A 21,458-nucleotide genomic window follows, 5' to 3' on the forward strand; every position below is an offset into this window, starting at 1 on the left:
AAAGAAAGAAAATCCTAGAGAGGACTCCTCTCCTAATATGCTTGAATAAGGGAGACTCTCCCCTTTACACTAATAAAAAAGATTAAAACACATCTAAAAACTATTAAAGCCACAGATATGTTTAAATGTTATTTGATGTTTTACAAAATTCAAAACTTCCATGAAGTCCTTCTATGGTGGATATTTGATTCTTTTGATCTTCCTTCTCCTAAAATTCTGGATGCCCATCTTTTCCAATATATAGCTTCCTCTAATAGCTCCCATTAATTGATGTGAAGTGTAGAAGTGTTGAGGGATATCCATAGTGTGACTCAATTTTGCTAACAAGTCAGCTGTGCTATTTGATTCTCTATAGATGTGTCTGCAATGAAAATACTCCAACTTTCTTTGTATTTGCTGAATTTGCTGGAGAGGTAGTTGGCATCTCCAAGGTGTGCGAGCTGTGTTATTGATCCATTTTCATAGTAGTTATGAATCCACCTCCAAAGCTATTCTTTTGTAGCCATGTTGTTGACACCACTCAAGTCCATAAGCTGCTGCCTTTAACTCTGCCATGTTGTTAGTACCAAAATCAAGAGGAACTGAAAAAGCATAAATAATTTTACCTGTGTGATCTCTAAGAATACCTCCACCACCAATCTTTCCAGTGTCTTGTATAGCACTTCCATCAGTATTTAATTTATAAATACCTTCCTTAGGTTTTTGCCAACTTACCATAATTATTTTATACTGCTGATGACAATGCTCAGCTGTTTTGATCAAGTGATACAAGCTAGACTGCCATGGTATAATAGGATATACCAGTCTAATAACCTGCATAATATCCTTAAATATACCATACTGTACTCTTTTGATACTTGATGTTTTATGACCATATTTCACACCACACCTATTTTTCCAAAGATTCCAACAAATGTAGTTAGGCAAAATTTGCATAATAAGTTTATGTACCTCATTAATAGTGTGCTGATTCCTCCAATGCATGAGCTGACTTCTGATATTTGTATATAATTGTGTTACACCTAGTATAGCTGCATGATATTTCCAAATGTAGTTGGCGAAATTTCTTGTAAGTAATATGTGGTTAATGTCATCTTTTCCTTGCTGATAACAACAGTAGCAATCTTCTGCAGCAATACCAAATCTATGTACACCTTCATTAGTTGGCAATTTACCCCTTAATGCTCTCCAAATAAAGAAGGCAACCTTAAAGGGAATCTGATTATGCCAAATGATATTGTTAATAGGATTAACACTCTTCTTCTTTCTAATAACTTCCCATGCTGAAGCTATAGAAAAAATACCATTTTCAGCAGGTAGCCAAATAGCAGTATCTTCTACTCCATTTTGATAATTTATATTTGTTTATAGAATATGAGGAATCAAAATTGGTTGCACCTTCTGTCTAAGATACCCTTCATTCCATTTACCATCAATTAAGAAGTCAGCTAACACCCTGTTATTCAGGCTTGAAACATTGTCACAGTAATTGGCAATAGCACCATTTCCTAGCCAGTTATCCCACCAGAATTTGGAAGTTCCTGAATTAATGTTCCATCTAATATATGCTTCCATTTCTGATCTATTCCTTGTTAAGTACCTCCATACCAAAGAATCACCTGTGTCATACTTTTTAGCTACTGGATTAGCTCTTTGACAATACTTGGCCTTTAAAAATTGACTCCACAAGGATTTCTTTGTTCTGAATTCCCACCAATGTTTATACTGAAATGCTTTACAAATATCATCTAGCAATCTCACTCCAATACCACCCTCATTAGTTGGATAGGCCAAAGTATCCCAAGAAGCCCAGTGATACTTTTTACCATCCTTATCCACCCCCCAGAAGAAGTCTGCAATAGCTCTTTTAATGTAGTTTAGTGTAGTCTTTGGAGGAGACATAACAGCTAGTGTGTGAATAGGCATAGCTTGCAGTACATGCTTTACAAGAGTTACTTTCCCTCCAAAGTTTAAAATTTTTGATTGCCAGCCTGAAATCCTCTTTATCACCTTCTCCACCACCTCTGAAAAATAAATGATTCTTTGCCCACCAATGTATAAAGGGCATCCTAAGTAATTTATAGGGCTGTTCTTCATACCAAAACCAGTTACCACCTTGATATCCTCAATAATTTCATGACTAGTCTTACGTGTGACCATAAAGAAACTTTTATCCTTATTCACTTTTTGATCAAACACTCTTTCATAATCATCAATAATCCTCATTATTAGAGTTAAAGATCTTCTATCAGTAGAGGTAAAAATAATACAATCATCAGCAAAACTAAGATGATTGGTTTGAGGCCCATTCTTCTCCATGCTGAAACCTCTATATAACTGATTCTGATAAAGTAAGTTAAGGTTCCTTGAAAAAACTTCAGCACCAATAATAAAAAGAGCTGGAGAAAGAGGGTCTCCTTGCTTAAGACCCCTTGTAGAATGAAAAAATCCATGTCTCTTGCCATTAATAACAACAGAATACCAATTATTACTCATAATCCTCCAAGCTCTATCAATAAATATTTCACTAAATCCCATTTTTCTTAATACTATACAAGTATATGCCCATGAAACTCTGTCATATGCTTTGACCATATCCAATTTGATGACTGTATTCCTACCCTCTTTAGGCATTTTCATCCCATGTATAACCTCTTGTGCCAACAAAATATTTTCTGAAATTCTCCTTCCTTTAACAAATCCATACTGATTGGTTGAAATAATGTTAGGTAAAATAGAAGCCAACCTGGTACTTAGAATTTTGGAAATGATTTTATTAGTAAAATTACTAAGGCTCATAAGTCTATAATCTTTGAGCTGATTGGGATGATTGATCTTAAGAAGCAACACTAGGCAAGCATGAGTCATATATCTAGGCATAATATTCCCACTGAAAAAAGAGTTTACTGCAGCCAACATATCCTCTTGAATAATATCAAAACACTCTTGGTAAAACTTACCACCAATACCATCAGGTCCTGGGGCAGAGTTGGGGTTCATACTCATTATAGTATTTTTCAGCTCCTCCACAGTAGGCAATTTGTCCAAATCAGAATTCTGTTCTAAAGTAATCAACTCAGGAATATTTTGTAACAACTCTTCCTTAATCTTCTCAGATTTTCCAGTAAACATGTTTTGATAATAATCACAAGCTTCCTTAGCCACATTATCTTCACCTTGAATCCATACTCCACTATCATTCATAATTTTATAAATAATCATCTTATTCCTTCTACCTCTGATCACAACATGAAAATACTTAGAATTTACATCCCCCTCTTTCAACCACTGTAACTGAGTTTTCTGTTGGAGGATAGTATGTTCCAATTTCAAATACTTAATGTAATTTGCATTAGCTTCACTAAGCTTTTCTCTATTTTCAGTACTATTCTCCTTGATCAAATCTTCTTCAGCTCTTTTAACCACTTCCTCATACTGTTTCACCCTTTCAAATACATCACCATATTCATTTTTTGACCAACACCTAAGAGTTTTTGTTAATCTTCTAAACTTTGTATGTAAAATCCACATAGGCTCACCCTTAACCTGTCTTTTCCAACAATTCTCCACAGTTGATAAGAAAGAATCATTCTCAGTCCAATAATTGAGGAACTTAAAATATTTTATAACAGTAGACTGAGTATTATTCATTTCCAACAATAATGGACAATGATCTGAACCAACTGATGGAAGATGAGTAATACTACTTGAAGGCATTTTGTCTAACCAGATATCATTAACCATACCCCTATCCAATCTTTTCCACACTCTATCACCATTCTTTTTGTGATTACACCATGTATAATGCTGGCCATTGTACCCTATATCCACCAAACCACTAGCTTCTATAACACTGATAAACTCCAGGCTTTTGTTAATATTGTATTCTCTACCTCCCAGTTTCTCCTGAGTGGAAGATATCACATTGAAATCCCCAATAGTGCACCAAGGATAACTAGTGTTTGACCTTTTAAGCATACTCTCCCACAGAGGCTTTCTCAATTGGTCCTTACACTTAGCATACACAAAAGTAATAATAAACTTTTCACAACACTCCTCATGATTGATTTCACAGGTAATTTGCTGATCATCACTTTCCAAAATGCTACAAGTTACCTCATTTGACCAAAATAACCAAATTTTGTTATTTGGATTACTATAACCATAATTCATCATCAGCTGCATTCTATAAGATTCTAGATGAGACATGTTAGAAAAAGGCTCTAAAATAGCAATAATGGATAAATTATGCATTTTCCTTAAATTGATCATTCTTTCTAGAGCACCAAAAGTGTTAATGCTCCTAGCATTCCAACATAAGAACTTAAACATCAAAAGCCTCTACTTCTAGCTCTAGTATTAGGTTTACTAAAACTAGTATTTTTGTTATGCTTCAGCATTTTTCTACCTCTAGGAGAAAGGCCCTGTTTGCCAGTAACTTCCCTAATTTCATCCACATTAGAGGTATGTAACAGAGGACCTTTTTGAACTTGGTAAGAAGTACCTATATTCTCCCCTGGATCTCTACCTTCCCCTAAGGATTGAGTATCAGCATCATACTCATCCTCAGAGTCAGGTTCCTTATATTCATCAAGGGTAACCCTTTGATGCATACTAGGCTTATTTCCAGTGTTAGACAGGTTAGGATTACTCTTTTTAGTAATAGTCCGTGGGGGGTTATTAGGATTTAATTTATCAGGGGGTTCTTTATCATTAAGTCACCTCTGATCACCCATATTACCTTTTCCTTTAGAGCTACTAGAATTAACAAAACTACTATTCTCCTGACCACTTCCATCCATACCTCCAACAGCTATAGCAGCAGGATTATCAGCAGTATTTAGGGGTGCAGGGGTGGGGAGCATTGAGTCAATACCTGAGCTGGTTATATTCTCTTGTTGATAACCAATTTGTTCCTTCCTATGCTCCTGATTGCCTCTTCTTTGTTGTGTATTTCTTTGATCTCTATGATCTTGAATTCCTACATTATGTGCTTGGCTTTGTGATGCCCTGTTTGAAGCATCTATATTCTGAGGCCTTTGGTTTTGTATATGTTCAGTTTGTGCTTCCACTCCTCTTCTATCATCTGTACCTTCCTGCAATTCTAAGTTAATATATGTATTTTGTGTAGGGATAGGAACCATACTTGTTTGACTCTGAAGCTGTGGAACAGCAGTTTTGTCAATATGAAATCTGACTTGCTGATTGTTATTCCTTCTTCTTTGAGTTTGCCATTCTTCTTGCAGCCTTTGGGATTGATTCTCCTTTATTTGTTGCCTTTGTTGGTTATGGTCTACCTCCCTTCTTCCTATATCCAGATTCTTAGGAATTTGCATATCCTCATTTTTCTTGAAAGTGGTGTCTTGCCTGTTCTTCTCCAACTCTTTTCTTTGTTTATTTTCTGCATCCCTTTTCTTAATAATACAGTCAAGTTCTTGGTGCCCTTGATGCTTGCAATAGAAACAGTAATGTGGGATGCTATCATACTCAATTTTTTGCCACCTCCCATCTGTTATGTCCTCACCAATATATCCCATCCATATGTGGGGAGGTCTGTCTCTTGTTAAATCCACCTGGACTTTAACTCTAGCCTAGCTACCTCTGGTTTTGTTAATAGATGCTGAGTCTAAATATAACACTCTACCAATTGGAGACAACAAGCTGGTAATAAACTCCTTGTTGTAGCAGTGCCAAGGCAGTTCAGGTAGTGATATCCAAATAAAGACTAGAGGGGTTTCTTCCTCAGGTTTGAATGTTGGAGTCCAAGCTTGAATCCTCATGACTTGTCCAGCTATAGTCATCCTTTGTTTGGTCCACACCATATTATAGTCTAATTCATTGTCTAAGTCTATGTACACATGCCTAGAATTGAAATGAGCTATTTTAACCCCCCAGACAATTGAGTTTGGAGAATGAAATTTTTCCTTATTAACTCCACTCTAGGCATGGTGTATATGAACTTGCCAATCAAAGTAAACTTGCAATTCGAAGCCAAGTCTTTCACTACTTCATCTTTAACATATAACACAGCTGGAAGACCTTGTTTAGTAGTGATCTCAAGCTCAGTCAACTTAATGCTAGCATCCTTCTTAGACTGATTAAATCTAAGTCTATCTGCGTATGTTTGGATCACAGTATAAGGGGCTGGTTCTTGTGGTTGATCTCTCTTAGCTAATTTATCCATATTGGCTAAGGGAGGATCATTCTTATCAGTCACATTCCTGTTGACATTTCGATCAAAGTTGCTAGATATCTTAGGGAAATTTGTATGATAGTTTTGAATTCTAACAGGCTCCATATGTATCCTACCAGTTTCTTGCACATGATCATTAGAATTGGTAGTAGTGGTAGTAGGATTACCTTGATTGTTCCCCTGTTTCCCAAGTAATTCAGAAGAATTCCCAGCTCTTTGAATATTTTGAATAGGATAACCAGCAGCAGTTCTCGAACCAGATATTCTTGGAGTCGTATTTGCAATTTGTTGATGTTGTTGGTGTGTTTCCATTTCCTTGTTCGAATTATCAATGCGATTTTGAGAATGGATAGAAGGATTACCCTGTTGATGACCATCGCGATGTCCCTGTGCTTGAAAAATTTTCTGCCATTCCACAATTACAGTTTCTTGTCTAGAATCAGTTATTCGACCTCCTCTATCTTCCCCCCTTGGTTGAATATGTGGATTTAGACCTAGAGAAGATTCCCCAGTACCAGATTCTTGTCGCGAGCCATCCAATCGATTTGTATCAGAACTCGCTGTCGCCGCTTCCATCGAACTCGATTTTGCCGCCTCCATCGAACTCGATTTCGCCGCCTCAAGCTCATGTAATTTCTCCGCCCCTATACCCTGTGACTTACCTCTTCCCAATTCTTGAAAATTGTCCACGCTTTGTATGTCACCGCCCTTTCCACCAAGATTGCGATTCATTACACCAGGATAACGAACTTCATCCATGTCCGCCTCTATAGTCGCGACTTGGATCGCTTCTTCCCTCAAATGCGAAGAATTAGACGATGATCCATCCGTCATATCATTAATTGCTGAATGAACATTCGATTCCTCCATTCCTACAGGCGAATCTGGAGGTCGAAATCGCTCATCCACCGGATTACCAGCCAATCCAAACACAATTTTCTGATTCAATTCGCCGATCAACTAATCCAATCACTTGCAGATCGTGAAAAAATTCTAGAGAGACAAAAATTTTTTAGAGAGAGAAAATTTTAGAGAGAGAAAAATTTTGAAAAATGAAAAAGCGATGGGGTTTAGGGTTTAGGGTTTAGGGTGTAGGGTTTAGGGTTTCAGGGTTCAGGGTTTCAGGGTTCAGGGTTTAGGGTTCAGGGTTTAGGGTTTAGGGTTTAGGGTTTAGAGTTTAGGGTTTAGAGTTTTTTTTATTAAACGACCCTTGAGGTGGGTCAGGGGCTTAGCAACACCCCCAGGCCTTACCATTTAACAACAAAATTTTACAAGAAGGGGGACATAAACCTTACCTTCTATGATATGTAAGGTTTAGGGTTGACCTATCTACTAAGATTAGTCAACCCAACCTTTATACAAAAAGATGCACACTATAATGAAACTAATTCTAGAATGCATAAAGTAGGGAGACACTCCCTTTACATGAAGAAAAGAAGAGTCTATAAATTTGAACTTACATCAAAGATTTAAGCTAATTGCTAATTGCTAATATCATAATGTATAAGTCTTTGAGAGACTAAGGTGGATGCTTAATTCTTCTTGTCTTTCTTCTTCTGAAATTTTGTGTTCCCAATTTGTCTAATATATAGCTTCCTCGAATTGAACCAATAAGTTGTTGAGGTGTATAGAAATGTTGTAAAATGTCCAACTTGTGGCTCCATTTTGACAATAAATCTGCAGTACCATTGACTTCTCTATAGACATGTTGACATTCAAAGTGATCCATTTTTCTGCCAATATCTTGTATGTGTTCTATTGTTTGTTGATATCTCCAAGGGATTGAAATTGTGTTGCTTATCCATTTTTGCAGAATTTCAGAATCTACTTCCAATAGAATACTTTTATAACCATGTTGCTCACACCAGTCCAATCCATATCTAGCAGCCTCCATCTCTGCAATATTATTAGTGCCAAAACCAAATGGTATTGAAAATGCATAATGTAATTTACCTGTGTAGTCTCTTAGTATGCCTCCTCCTCCAATCTTTCCAGATTCAGGAAGTGCACTCCCATCTGTATTAAGTTTGTAAATACCAAATTTGTGGTTTCTTCCAGCTAACCATGATTACCTTTAACTGTTGTTGGCATTGTTCAACTAAGTTGATCAGCCTGTACCAGCTATGTTGCCATGGTATATTTGGAAATACTATCTTAATGGTTTGCATGACATCTTTGAAAATTCCATATTGAACTCTTTGGATGCTTGATATCTTGTTTCCATATTTCACAGCACACCTGTTCTTCCACAAATGCCAACAAATAAAGTTAGGTAAAATAGAAATGAGTAATTTATGTACCTGATTAGAAGAAGACAGATTTGTCCATTGTAGCAGCAAGCTTCTCAAATCAATATTGATTTGTGTTATGCCAAAGGTAGGTGCATAATATTTCCATATGTGATTAGCAAAATTGCCAGTGATTAAAATATGATTGATATCATCAATGCCTTTCCTATAACAGCAATAGCAATGAATAACATTACTTCCAAATTTCTGTAAATAATCATATGTTGGAAGCTTGCCTCTCAAAGCTCTCCAAATAAAGAAGGCTATCTTGAAAGGAATATGTTTATGCCACACACTGTTATTAATGATATCTTTAGACTTTTTCTTTCTAATAACCTCCCAGGCTGAAGCAAGAGTAAATTTACCATTCTCTTCAGGTGTCCAAATAGCAGTATCCTCTATGTTAGTGTTATACTTGAATTTAGTTTGCATAATTTCAGGTACCATAGTTGGAGGAACATGTTTTCTAACATATCTTTCATTCCATTTACCATTAGTTAGGAAATCAGAAACATGAATGTTATTGAGACTTGATATATTAATAACCTGATTGGCTAGAGCCTCATTTCCTAACCAATTATCCCACCAGAAACTGGAAGAACCTGAGTGAATATTCCATTTAATGTAAGCCTCCACAGCTTGTCTGTTTCTAGTGAAGTATCTCCATACCAATGAATTACCAGTATCATATTTCTTGGCTATAGGGTTAGCTCTTTTACTGTATTTAGCTTTAAGAAATTTGCTCCACAAAGAAATTTTAGTCCTAAATTCCCACCACTGCTTATATTGAAATGCTATACATATATCTTCAAGATTTCTAACACCAATACCACCTTCACTAGTAGGATAGGCTAAAGTTTCCCAAGATGCCCAATGATATTTCTTACCATCTTTATCCATACCCCAAAAGAAATCAGCAATAACATTTTTGATATATTTGAGGGTAGTTTTAGGAGGAGATACAGCAGCTAACAAATGTATTGGAATAGATTGTAATACATGTTTCACTAAAGTAATTTTGCCTCCAAAGTTTAAGATTTTAGCATGCCACCCAGAAATCTTCCTGATAATCTTCTCCACAATCCCAGAAAAGTAAATAATCCTTTGACCTCCAACATATAAAGGACAACCAAGATAAGTAATGGGGCTGTTTTGTATACCAAAGCCAGTTTCAATCTTAATGGAGTTAATAATAGCCTGATTAGTCTTGGCAGTAACCATGAAAAAACTTTTATCTTTATTTACCTGTTGATCAGAAATCAATTCATACTCTTCAATAGTTTTAACAATAAGCTGAAGAGATTGTCTATCTGTAGAGGTAAATATAATAATATCATCAGCAAAAGCTAGGTGATTGATTTGAGGCCCATTGCTGTCCATCTGGAAACCAATATAATTCTGATTATGATATAAAAGGTTAAGCTTTCTTGAAAATAATTCAGCACCTAGAATAAAAAGTGCTGGAGATAAGGGATCCCCTTGCTTCAAACCTCTAGTAGAATGGAAGAAACCATGCCTTCTTCCATTGATCACCACTGAATACCAATTATTGTTCATTATTCTCCATACCCTGTCAATAAATAATTCTCCAAACCCCATTTTTCTCAGTACCAGGCATGTATAACTCCAAGAAACTCTGTCATAAGCCTTAACCATATCCAACTTGAGAACCACATTCTTCCCTTCTTTAGGTAGTTTAATACCATGAATAATTTCCTGAGCCAACATCACATTCTCAGATATACTTCTTCCTTTAACAAAACCAGACTGATTTTCAGAGATGAGTAATGGTAAAATAGGAGCTAGCCTAGTACTCATAATCTTAGAAATGATTTTGTTAGTAAAATTACTAAGACTAATAGGTCTAAACTCTTTCATTTTGTTAGGATTATCCACTTTAGGAAGAAGGATTAGACAAGCATGGGTCATATATTTAGGCATGTCATGACCATTGAGAAAAGCCTGTACTGCAGCTAGAAGATCATCTTTTATAATATCAAAGCAAGTTTGATAAAACTTGCCTCCAATACCATCAGGTCCAGGTGCAGAATGAGGGTTCATATTCATAACTACATTTCTCAATTCATCAATATTAGGCATTCTTTCCAGATCATGATTTTGTTCCACAGTAACCATCTTAGGAATACACTGTAATTGATCTTCATTGATTTTAACAGATTTTCCTGTAAAAATATTTTGGTAATAATTACAGGCCTCTCTAGCAATAACTTCATCCCCTTGAATCCAACTACCATTATCATTCAATAATTTGTGAATTACCATTTTCTTCCTCTTTCCTCTAATATTAGCATGGAAGTATTTGGAGTTTGCATCACCTTCTTTAAGCCAATGAAGATGAGTTTTCTGTTGAAGAATGGCATGTTCTATCTTCAAGTATTTGATGTATTGAGCATTAAGAGCATAGAGCTGTTCTCTATTATCCCTACTACTATCTCTAATATAATTTCCTTCTGCAATTTTAACACTCTCTTCATAAAACTTTACTTTTTCAAAAACATCCCCATATTCCTTCTTAGACCAATCTCTTAAAGTCTTAGTTAACCTTTTCAGTTTTGTATGTAAGATCCACATGGGGTTGCCAGTAACTTTCTTATTCCAACAATTTTCAACAGTATGTAAGAATGTGTCATTCTCAGTCCAACAATTGAGAAACTTAAAATACTTAATCACAGTGCCTTTATGATCAATCATTTCCAACAAGAGAGGGGAGTGATCAGATCCCACACTAGGAAGATGAGTAACATTGGTATGAGGCATTATATCCAACCATTTATCATTAACCATTCCTCTATCTAGCCTTTTCCAAATCATATCTCCATTATTCCTATGGTTACACCATGTATAAGGCTGACCATTATACCCCATATCTATCAGTCCACAAGAATCAATAATGTTGATAAATTCTAAACTCTTCCTAATATTATATTCTCTGCCTCCCAGCTTCTCCTGAGCAGAAGATATAACATTAAAATCTCCAAGGATACACCAAGGGTAAACTGTTGCAGACCATTTCAACATACTATCCCAAAGAGGTTTTCTTAGCTGATCTCTACATTTTGCATAAAATAAGTCATTAAAAAAGGTTCACTACAGCTTTCATGGTTTACTTCACAGGTAATCTGTTGCTGATCACTATCCAATATCTTACAAACTACTTCATTTGACCAAAAGAGCCATATTTTGTTATTAGGATTACTATGCCCATGATCCATACCTATCTTCATTCTATAAAAGTCTAGTTGAGTGGGGTTAGAAAAAGGTTCCAAAATAGCAATCATAGCCATATTATGAATTTTCCTCAGATTAATCAACCTTTCAAGAACACCAAAAGTATTAATGCTTCTAGCATTCCAACGAAGCATTTTGATCATCAAAATCCTCTACTTCTGGCTCTAGTATTAGGTCTACTTAAACTATTGGTTTTACTCTGTTTCAACAATTTTCTACCCCTTGGAGAAAGGCCTTGTTTGCCTGCAACATCTCTGATTTCATTCACATCAGAGGTATGCAACAAAGGGCCAGTTTGAACTTGGTAAGAAGTACCCATTTTCTCCCGTGGATCAATGCCATCCACTAAGGATTGAGTATCACCATCATACTCATCCTCAGAATCAGGTTCCCTATAGTCATCAATATTCCTTTGGTAACTACTAGGATCATTGCCAATATTAGAAATTTTGGGATTACTACTTTTATGACTAATTTGAGAAAGATTGGTTAATTTATCAGGAGGAACTTTATCAATATCATCTAAAGACACATGTTCACCAATTTTATCTTTTCCTTTATCAATTTTATAAGCTTTAATTACATTAAACTCCTGACCACTTCCATCCTTACCTCCAACAGCTACACCAGCAGTATTATCAACAATATTAAGGGGTGTAAGGGAGGGGAGCATTGAGTCAATACCTGTGTTGCTTGAATGAATTTGTTGATAGCTATCTTGTACAGTCCTGGACAATTGTATAGTGTTTCTATGTTGTGTATACCTTGGTTCTCTGTGATCTTGGTTACCTGCAGTGTGTTCTTGGATTTGTGATTGCCTGTTAGGAGTATCACTATGTTGTGACCTATTAACCTGTGCTTGTTCAGTTTGATTCTCCAATCTTCCTTCTCCAACTGTAATGTCCTGCAATGAAGTATTTATCTTCCTTTGATGTTGTCTAGTCTGATCAGTACTAATTGTTTGTGGTTCCATTCTTTGTTGAAAGTTATTGTGCTCTTCCTTGTCCTTAGATCCTGTTTTGTCAACCTGTCTTTTTGATTGTTGAGTTGTTTCAACAGTATTCTGAGGGCTAGGCTCTTGTAATTGTACTGATTGATCCTCCACTTCTTCTCCCAAAGTATTGAATTCCTGCACTTCTAAATCAATGTAAGTGTTGTGTGTAGGAATAGAAACAATACCTGTCTGCATTTGAGGCTGTTGAACTACTGATCTATCAGTAATAAATCTGACTTGTTGAGTGGCATTTCTTCTTCTTTGTGTATGCCATTCATCTTGTGTCATCTGTTGCTGATTTCCTTGAACTTGTTGCCCTGATTGATTATGATCCATGTCTCTTCTACCAGTATCCATACTTTTTCCAACCTGTTTTTCAGCATTAGCATTTTGAATATTATCCTTGCCAGCCCTATTTTTTTCCAGTTCCTTCCTTTTTTTATTCTCTATATCCCTTTGCTTAATTATACAAGCATCCTCCTTATGCCCTTGATGCTTACAGTAAAAGCAATAGTCTGGAATGTTGTCATAATCAACCTTTTGCCATCTACCATCAGTAATGTCTTCTCCAATATATCCCATCCAAATGTGTGATGGTCTTTCCTTTGTTAAATCAACCTGTACTTTAACCCTAGCCTGACTTCCTCTAGTCTTGTTAATAGATGCAGAATCTAGATACAACACCCTACCAAATGGTGAAAGAAGACTAGTAATAAATTCTTTGTTATAACAATGCCAAGGCAGCTCAGGTAGTGATATCCAAATGGGTACAAGAGGTGTCTCTTCCTCAGGCTTAAAAGTTGGAGTCCAAGCCTGTATCCTCATGACTTGTCCAGCTATATTCATTCTTTGTTTAGTCCACACCATGTTATAATCCAACTCATTATCTAAGTCTATATAGACATGCCTGGAATTGAAGTGAGCTATTTTCACCCCCCTGCTAATTGAGTTTGTAATATGAAGTTTTTCCTTATTAATTCTACCCTAGGCATTGTGTATATAAATTTCCCAATGAGTGTAAATCTATATGTTGAAGCTAAATCTTTCACCACTTCATCTTTTACATATAATACAGCAGGTAAGCCTTGTTTGGTTGTGATCTCAGGTTCTGTTAGTTTAATACTTACACCCTTTTTGGATTGATTATACCTTAATCGATCAGCATAGGTTTGAATCACTGTATAAGGGGCAGGCTCTTGAATTTGGTCTTTCTTAGGTAAGGAATCAGTATTGCCTACAGGATAATCCCTCTTATCAACCAAATTCCTATTTACATTTCGATCAAAATTGGAAGAGATCTTAGGAAAATTATGTTGGTAGTTCTGATTTCTAACAACATTTTCAGTCCTAACGGATTCTACATTCAATCTACCAATTTCTTGCACATCATAATTGGTAGTATTGATAGTAATGTTACCTTGATCCAGTAGCTCAGAAGAACTCCCAATATTTTGCCTATTTTGGGTCTGCTGAATAGCTGTTGTTCTCGAATTTGTGTTTCTTATATTTGTAGAATCAATTTGTTGTTGTTGTTGATATATTTCTGAATTCTTGTGAGAATTATCAGTTCGTTGTTGAATTTGAGTCGATTGAATACCCTTTTGACCATCGTAATTCACAGGTGGTTGAATACCATCAGTAATTGATTTTTGTTGCGAATTATCCGTTCGATTAACCCTAGAACTGGATTGCCCCGCCTCCATCGAACTCGACTTCTCCGATGCAATTTCTATCGCCGCCTCCATCGAACTCAATTTCTCTGTTCCAATCGCCTGTACGTTCTCCACCCCTCTCCTTTGTGACACACCAGTTACCAATTGTTGCAAATTATCCGCCATTTGTATGTCGACAACCTGTGAAGTCAGATTTCGATCTATTTCGCGATGATGACGAAACTCATCCATCTCCGCCTCTATAGTCGCGACTTGGATCGCTTCTTCCCTCAAGTGCGAAGAGGAAGATGATGCTCCGTCCGCCATTTCATTCATTTTCGATTGAACATTCGATACCTCCTCTCCTAACGGTGGATCTGGAGGTCGAAAATGCTCATCCACCGGATTACCAACCATTCCAAACACGTTTTGCTAATCAAATTCTCTGATTATCAGCGATAAACACAAGAATTCTTGAGAAATGTCTAGAGAGAGAAAAAATTTTTAGAGAGAGAAAATTTTAGAGAGAGAAAAAAGTTTGAGAAATGAAAAAGCGATGGGTTTAGAGTTTAGAGTTTAGGGTTTAGGGTTTAGGGTTTAGGGTTTAGGGTTTAGGGTTTTTTTTAGTTGAACGACCCTTGTAGCGGGTCAGGGGCTTAGCAACACCCCAGGACTTAACATTCATAAAATCAAATGTTACATGAAGGGGGACATAAACCTTACCTTCTAATTTTGATAGGTGAAATTGCTTTATCTTCTAAGATAATTCAATTTACCTAATACAATAAGATGCACTTCTATAGAAATATAATACCTAGAGAGGACTCCTCTCTTAATACATTTTCTAAGAAAGCATGAATTAGGGAGACTCTCCCTTTACAATGTATATAAATGATTAAGAACAAACCTATACTAATAACTAACTTCTAGTTACATAGTAGGAATGAATGCCAATTGTGTCCATTGACTATCTTTTGCAGCCTTCAAGTTTAAGGAGGATGCTTGATTCTCTTGATTTTCCTTCTCCTGAAATTGTGTATACCCATTTTTTCTAGTATATAGCTCCCTCTAATTGTTCCTTTAAGCTGATGAGTAACATAATAGTGTTGTGGTATGTCTAAAGAATGGCTGAATTTGGCTAACAAATCTGCTATAGTATTTGCCTCTCTATATATGTGTTGACACTGAAAATGTTCCATTTTTCTTCCTATTTGCAGGATTCCTTGAACTGTTTGGTGGTATTTCCAAGGAATGTTAGTCTTCTTGTTAATCCATTTGTTTACAAGCTCTGAATCAACTTCCAATTCAATACGTTTATATCCATGTTGTTCACACCAATCCAGCCCATAAAGAACAACCTTTTAACTCTGCAAAATTGTTAGTTCCCAATCCAAAAGGTAATGGAAATGCATAAATAAGAATACCTTGGTGATCCCTCAAAATACCTCCACCACCAATTTTTCCGGAATCCTGTAGTGCACTCCCATTAGTATTGAGCTTATAGATGCCTTCAGCTGGTGTATTCCATTGTAACATTGTAACTTTATACTGCTGTTTGCATTGATCCACAGTATTAATCAAGCTGTCCCAATTGTGTTGCCATGGTATACTAGGATACTCTCTTTTAATAACTTGCATAATATCTTTAAAGATACCATATTGAACTCTTTGGATGCTTGATTATTTGCCTCCATATTTCACAGCACACCTGTTTTTCCAAAGATTCCAGCAAATAAAATTAGGTAAAATATGAATTAGTAATTTATGTACCTCATTGTGGCTATGAAGATTCCCCCATTGTATAAGCTGACTTCTCAGATTTATATTGAGTTGTATAACACCAACTGTTGATGCATGATACTTCCAAATATATTTAGCAAAATTTCCTGTAATTAATATATGAGTAGTGTCATCTCTCCCTTTCTTATAGCAGCAACAACACTCTTCTGCAGCTCTTCCAAATTTCAACAGGTTTTCATTTGTAGGCAATTTGCCTCTCAAAGCTCTCCAAATAAAGAAGGCCAATTTGAAAGGAATTTGTTTATGCCAAATCATATTGTTAACTGGATCTTTGCCCTTTTTCTTCCTGATAATCTCCCATGCAGAAGCAATAGTAAATTTACCATTTTCTGCAAGCATCCAAATTGCAGTGTCTGCTCTTCCTTCTTGATAATGAATGTATGTTTGTAAAATGTTGGGTATCAACTCAGGTGGTACATGTTGTCTTACAAACCTTTCATTCCAATTGCCATTTGTCAAAAAGTCAGCCACCATCTTATTATTCAAACTTGAAATATTATCAACATAATTATCCATGGCTCCTTCACCTGTCCAGTTATCCCACCAGAATTTACAGTCACCAGAATTAATATTCCATCTAATAAGAGTTTCTACCTCAGCTCTGTTCTTTGTTAGGTATCTCCATACCATAGAATCACCTGTGTTGTATTTCTTAGCTACTAAATTAGCTCTTTGGCAATATTTAGACCTTAGAAAATGACTCCACAAAGACTTCTTTGTTCTAAAATCCCACCAATGTTTATACTGAAATGCTTTAAAAATGTCTTCAAGCAGTCTTATCCCAATTCCATCCTTATTCATTGGATAAGCCAAAGTATCCCAAGAAGTCCAATGATACTTTTTACCATCTTTGTCAACTCCCCAAAAGAATTCAGCCATCACTCTTTTAATATAATTTAAAGTAGTCTTTGGAGGAGACATAACTGCTAGTGTGTGGATAGGAATAGCTTGCAGTACATGTTTCACTAGAGTTGTTTTACCTCCAAAATTTAAGATTTTTGATTGCCAGCCTGAAACTCTTTTAATCACCTTGTTTACAACCTCTGAAAAGTAAATAATTCTTTGTCCACCAATGTATAAAGGACATCCCAAGTAACTTATAGGGCTGTTCTTCCTGCTAAAGCCAATTACCATTTTGATATCCTCAATTATTTCTTGACTAGTCTTAGAAGTAACCATGAAGAAACTTTTATCCTTATTCACCTTCTGATCAGACTCCCTTTCATAATCCTCAATCACCTTCATAATGAGATGTAAAGACCTTCTATCAGTAGAAGTAAAAATAATGATATCATCTGCAAAACTCAGATGATTAATTTGAGGTCCTTTCTTTTCCATGTTGAAACCTCTATATAACTGATTAGTATAGAGAAGATTTAGCTTCCTTGAAAGAACTTCAGCCCCAATAATAAAAAGAGCTGGTGACAGGGGATCTCCTTGCTTAAGACCCCTAGTAGAATGAAAAAACCCATGCCTTTTCCCATTAATCACCACTGAATACCAATTATTGCTCATAATTTTCCAAGCTCTATCAATGAATAATTCACTAAACCCCAGCTTTCTCAAAACTATACAAGTATATGCCCATGAAACCCTGTCATAGGCTTTGACCATATCCAATTTAATGACAGCATTCTCACCCTCCTTAGGAAGTTTAATACCATGAATAATCTCTTGAGCCAGCATTATGTTTTCAGATATACTTCTTCCTTTAACAAATCCAGACTGATTCTCTGAAACAATGTTAGGAAGAATAGAAGCCAATCTAGTGCTCAGGATTTTGGAGATGATCTTGTTAGTAAAATTACTAAGGCTGATAGGTCTATAATCCTTAAGCTTGTTGGGATTATTAACCTTAGGAATCAATACTAGGCAAGCATGAGTCATATATCTAGGCAATATATTACCACTAAAGAAAGATTTTACTGCAGCCATCAAATCATCTTGAATAATATTAAAACACACTTGATAGAATTTGCCTCCTATTCCATCAGGTCCTGGAGCAGAATTTGGATTCATACTCATGATAATATTTTTCAGTTCCTCAACATCAGGCATTTTGTCCAACTCTGAATTCTGTTCTAAGGTTATCAAATCAGGAATACACTGTAACATCTCCTCTTTAATCTTCTCATTTTTTCCTGTGAAAATGTTTTGATAATAGTGACAAGCTTCCTTAGCAACATTATCTTCACCATGAATCCATACTCCACTGTCATTCATAATTTTGTGAATAACCATCCTATTTCTTCTTCCTCTAATCACAACATGAAAATACTTAGAGTTTGCATCACCCTCCTTTAACCATTGTAACTAAGATTTCTGTTTGAGGATAGCATGCTCTAATTTCAAGTACTTAATATAATTAGCATTGGCAACACTTAACTTCTCTCTATTAACACTGCTATTTTCCATAATCATATCTTCTTCAGCACTTTTAACAGCCTCCTCATACTATTTCATTTTTTCAAAAACATCACCATATTCCTTATTAGACCAACTCCTTAAAGTTTTTTTTAGTCTCTTCAATTTTGTATGTAAAATCCACATAGGATCCCCTTTGACCTGTTTCTTCCAACAATTTTCTACAGTTGATAAGAAAGAATCATTCTCAGTCCAATAATCTAGAAACCTGAAATACTTAATAATATTGGCCTGTTTATTACTCATCTCCAATAGTAAAGGACAATGATCAGAACCAACTGAGGGAAGATGAGTAATATTACTATGACACATCTTATCCAACCATTTGTCATTAACCATTCCTCTATCCAATCTTTTCCACACTCTATCACCATTCTTTCTGTGATTACACTAGGTATAATGCTGGCCATTGTATCCATAGCCATCAAACCACAAGCCTCTATAATGCTAATAAACTCCAAACTTTTGTTAATATTATAAGCTTTACCCCCCTTCTTCTCCCGAGTATCATATATCACATTGAAATCTCCAATAGTACACCAAGGATAACCAGTGTTAGACCATTTTAACATGCTTTCCCAAAGAGGCTTCCTCAAATATTCTTTGCACTTATCATAAACATAAGTAATAAGAAACTTTTCCTGGCACTCCTCATGAGTGATTTCACAAGTAATCTATTGATGGTCACTTTCCAAAATATTACAGGTCACCTCATTTGACCAAAATAACCAAATTTTGTTATTTGGATTACTATGACCATAATTCATCATCAGCTGCATTCTATAAGATTCTAAAAGAGAAGGATTAGCAAAAGGCTCCAAAACTGCAATCATGGACAAATTATGAAACTTCTTTAAATTGATCAGTCTTTCAAGAGCACCAAAAGTCTTAATGCTCCTAGGATTCCAACAAATCATTTTGGTCATCATATTCCTCTACTCCTAGCTCTAGTGTTAGGTTTACTAAAACTAGTATTTTTATTATGTTTCAACAGTTTTCTACCTCTTGGAGAGAGTCCTTGCTTGCTAGTGACCTCTCTAATATCATCCACATTAGAGGTGTGTAACAAAGGGCCTGTTTGAATTTGGTAAAGAGGTTCCAGTATCCTCACCTTGTTCCTTGCTTTCCCCTAAGGATTGAGTATCAGCATCATACTTATCCTCAGAGTCAGGTTCCTTATACTCATCAAAATTATCTCTTTGATGACTACTAGGATCCTTACCAGCATTAGAAGAACTAGGATTATTCTTATTACTTAACTTATGACTATCAGGATTAGTTTTATCAGGAGGAACTTTACTAATATTACTCACATACCCCCCCTGATCAACCATTTTGCCTTTTCCTTTATCCATTCTAGCCTGATTTATAGAGTCTTTCTCCTGACCACTTCCATCCTCACCTCCAACAGCTACACCAGCATATTTATCAACAATATGAAGGGGTTTAGGGAGGGGGAGCATTGAGTCAATACCTGATTGTCTTATATTCCTTTGATGTTGTCCAGGTTGATCCTTTGTATTACTTTGTATATCCATTCTTTGCTGAATATTACTATGTTCATCATGTTCATTGAATCCTGCAATGTGAGCCTGTCTTTGTGATGGCTTAGTCAATCTAGCAATATTCTGAGGCCTCTTCTCTTGTAAATGTTCTGTTTGCTCCTCCACTTCTTCTCCCAAACTATTAAGTTCCTGCGCTTCTAAATCAATATAAGTGTTTTGTGTAGGGATAGAAACAATACTTGTCTGCATTTGAGGATGTTGAACTACTGCTCTGGCAGTATTAAATCTGATTTGCTGATTAGCATGTCTTCTTCTTTGTATATGCCAATCATCCTGTGTCATCTGCTATTGATTTTCCTGAGTTTGTTGCCTTAATTGATTTTGATCCACCTCTCTTCTACCAATATCCATACTCTTCCCAGTCTATTTTTCAGCAGTAACATTTTGAATATTATCTTTCCCAATTCTGTTTTTCTCCATCTCCTTTCTTCTTTTATTTTCTTCATCTCTTTGTTTGATTATACAATCAACCTCTTTATGCCCTTGATGCTTGCAATAGAAACAATAATCTGGTATGTTGTCATAATCTTTTTTTTGCCATCTACCATCAGTTATGTCTTCTCCAATATAACCCATCCAAATGCGTGATGGTCTTTCCCTTGTTAAATCCACTTGGACTTTGACTCTAGCTTGACTTCCTCTTGTCTTATTAATAGAAGCTGAGTCTAAATACAACACTCGACCAATTGGTGAAAGAAGGCTAGTCATAAACTCTTATAGCAATGCCAAGGCAACTCAGGTAAGGATATCCAAATGGGAACAAGAGGTGTTTCTTCATCAGGCTTGAATGTGGGAGTCCAAGCCTGTATCCTCATAACTTGCCCTGCTATATTCATTCTTTGTTTAGTCCACACCATATTATAATCCAACTATGTAAACATGCCTCGAATTGAAGTGAGCTATTTGAACCCCCCTGCTAATTGTGTTTGGAGAATGAAACTTTTCCTTATCAACTCTACTCTAGGCATTGTGTAGATAAACTTCCCAATCAAAGTAAATTTACATGTTGAAGCCAAGTCTTTCACCACTTCATCCTTCACATATAATACAACAGGTAAGCCTTGCTTGGTAGTGATCTCAGGTTCTGTAAGTTTAATACTCACTTCCTTCTTAGACTGGTTAAACCTAAGTCTATCAGCATAGGTTTGGATCACTGTATAGGGAGTAGGCTCTTGTATTTGATCCTTCTTAGGTAGGGTATCAGTATTACCAAAATTAAGATCCCTCTTATCAGCCAAATTCCTATTTGCAGGTCGATCAAAATTGGTAGAAATCTTAGGAAAATTAGTTTGA

At 35.9% G+C, this 21,458-nt stretch overlaps 1 protein-coding gene across 1 annotated transcript; it reads right to left on the bottom strand.

Annotated features, from left to right (window-relative positions):
• Nucleotides 1-468: 468 nt before the first annotated feature.
• Nucleotides 469-5,537, bottom strand: LOC101260201 (uncharacterized). The gene is made up of 4 exons (XM_004233531.1): nt 4,723-5,537; nt 4,409-4,602; nt 1,431-4,196; nt 469-1,289 (listed from the first exon to the last, which is right to left on the bottom strand). The coding sequence occupies exons 1-4, from the start codon at nt 5,535-5,537 to the stop codon at nt 469-471; spliced, it is 4,596 nt and encodes a 1,531-aa protein (XP_004233579.1).
• Between the last annotated feature and the right edge of the window lie 15,921 nt (nt 5,538-21,458).

The sequence above is a fragment of the Solanum lycopersicum genome, chromosome 2, assembly GCF_036512215.1.
Source record: "Solanum lycopersicum chromosome 2, SLM_r2.1".
NCBI lineage: Eukaryota > Viridiplantae > Streptophyta > Magnoliopsida > Solanales > Solanaceae > Solanum > Solanum lycopersicum.

Bases quoted from the DNA above. Each gene is read 5' to 3' on its own strand.
- LOC101260201 (XM_004233531.1), bottom strand. From the start codon at position 5,537: ATGGGATATATTGGTGAGGACATAACAGATGGGAGGTGGCAAAAAATT. The intron at 4,197-4,408 runs GTAGAAAAATGC...TGTCTCATCTAG, and splicing joins ACAGGGCCTTTCTCCTAGAG to AATCTTATAGAATGCAGCTG. The intron at 1,290-1,430 runs GTAAATGGAATG...TTTTTTCTATAG, and splicing joins AGCTGACTTCTTAATTGATG to CTTCAGCATGGGAAGTTATT.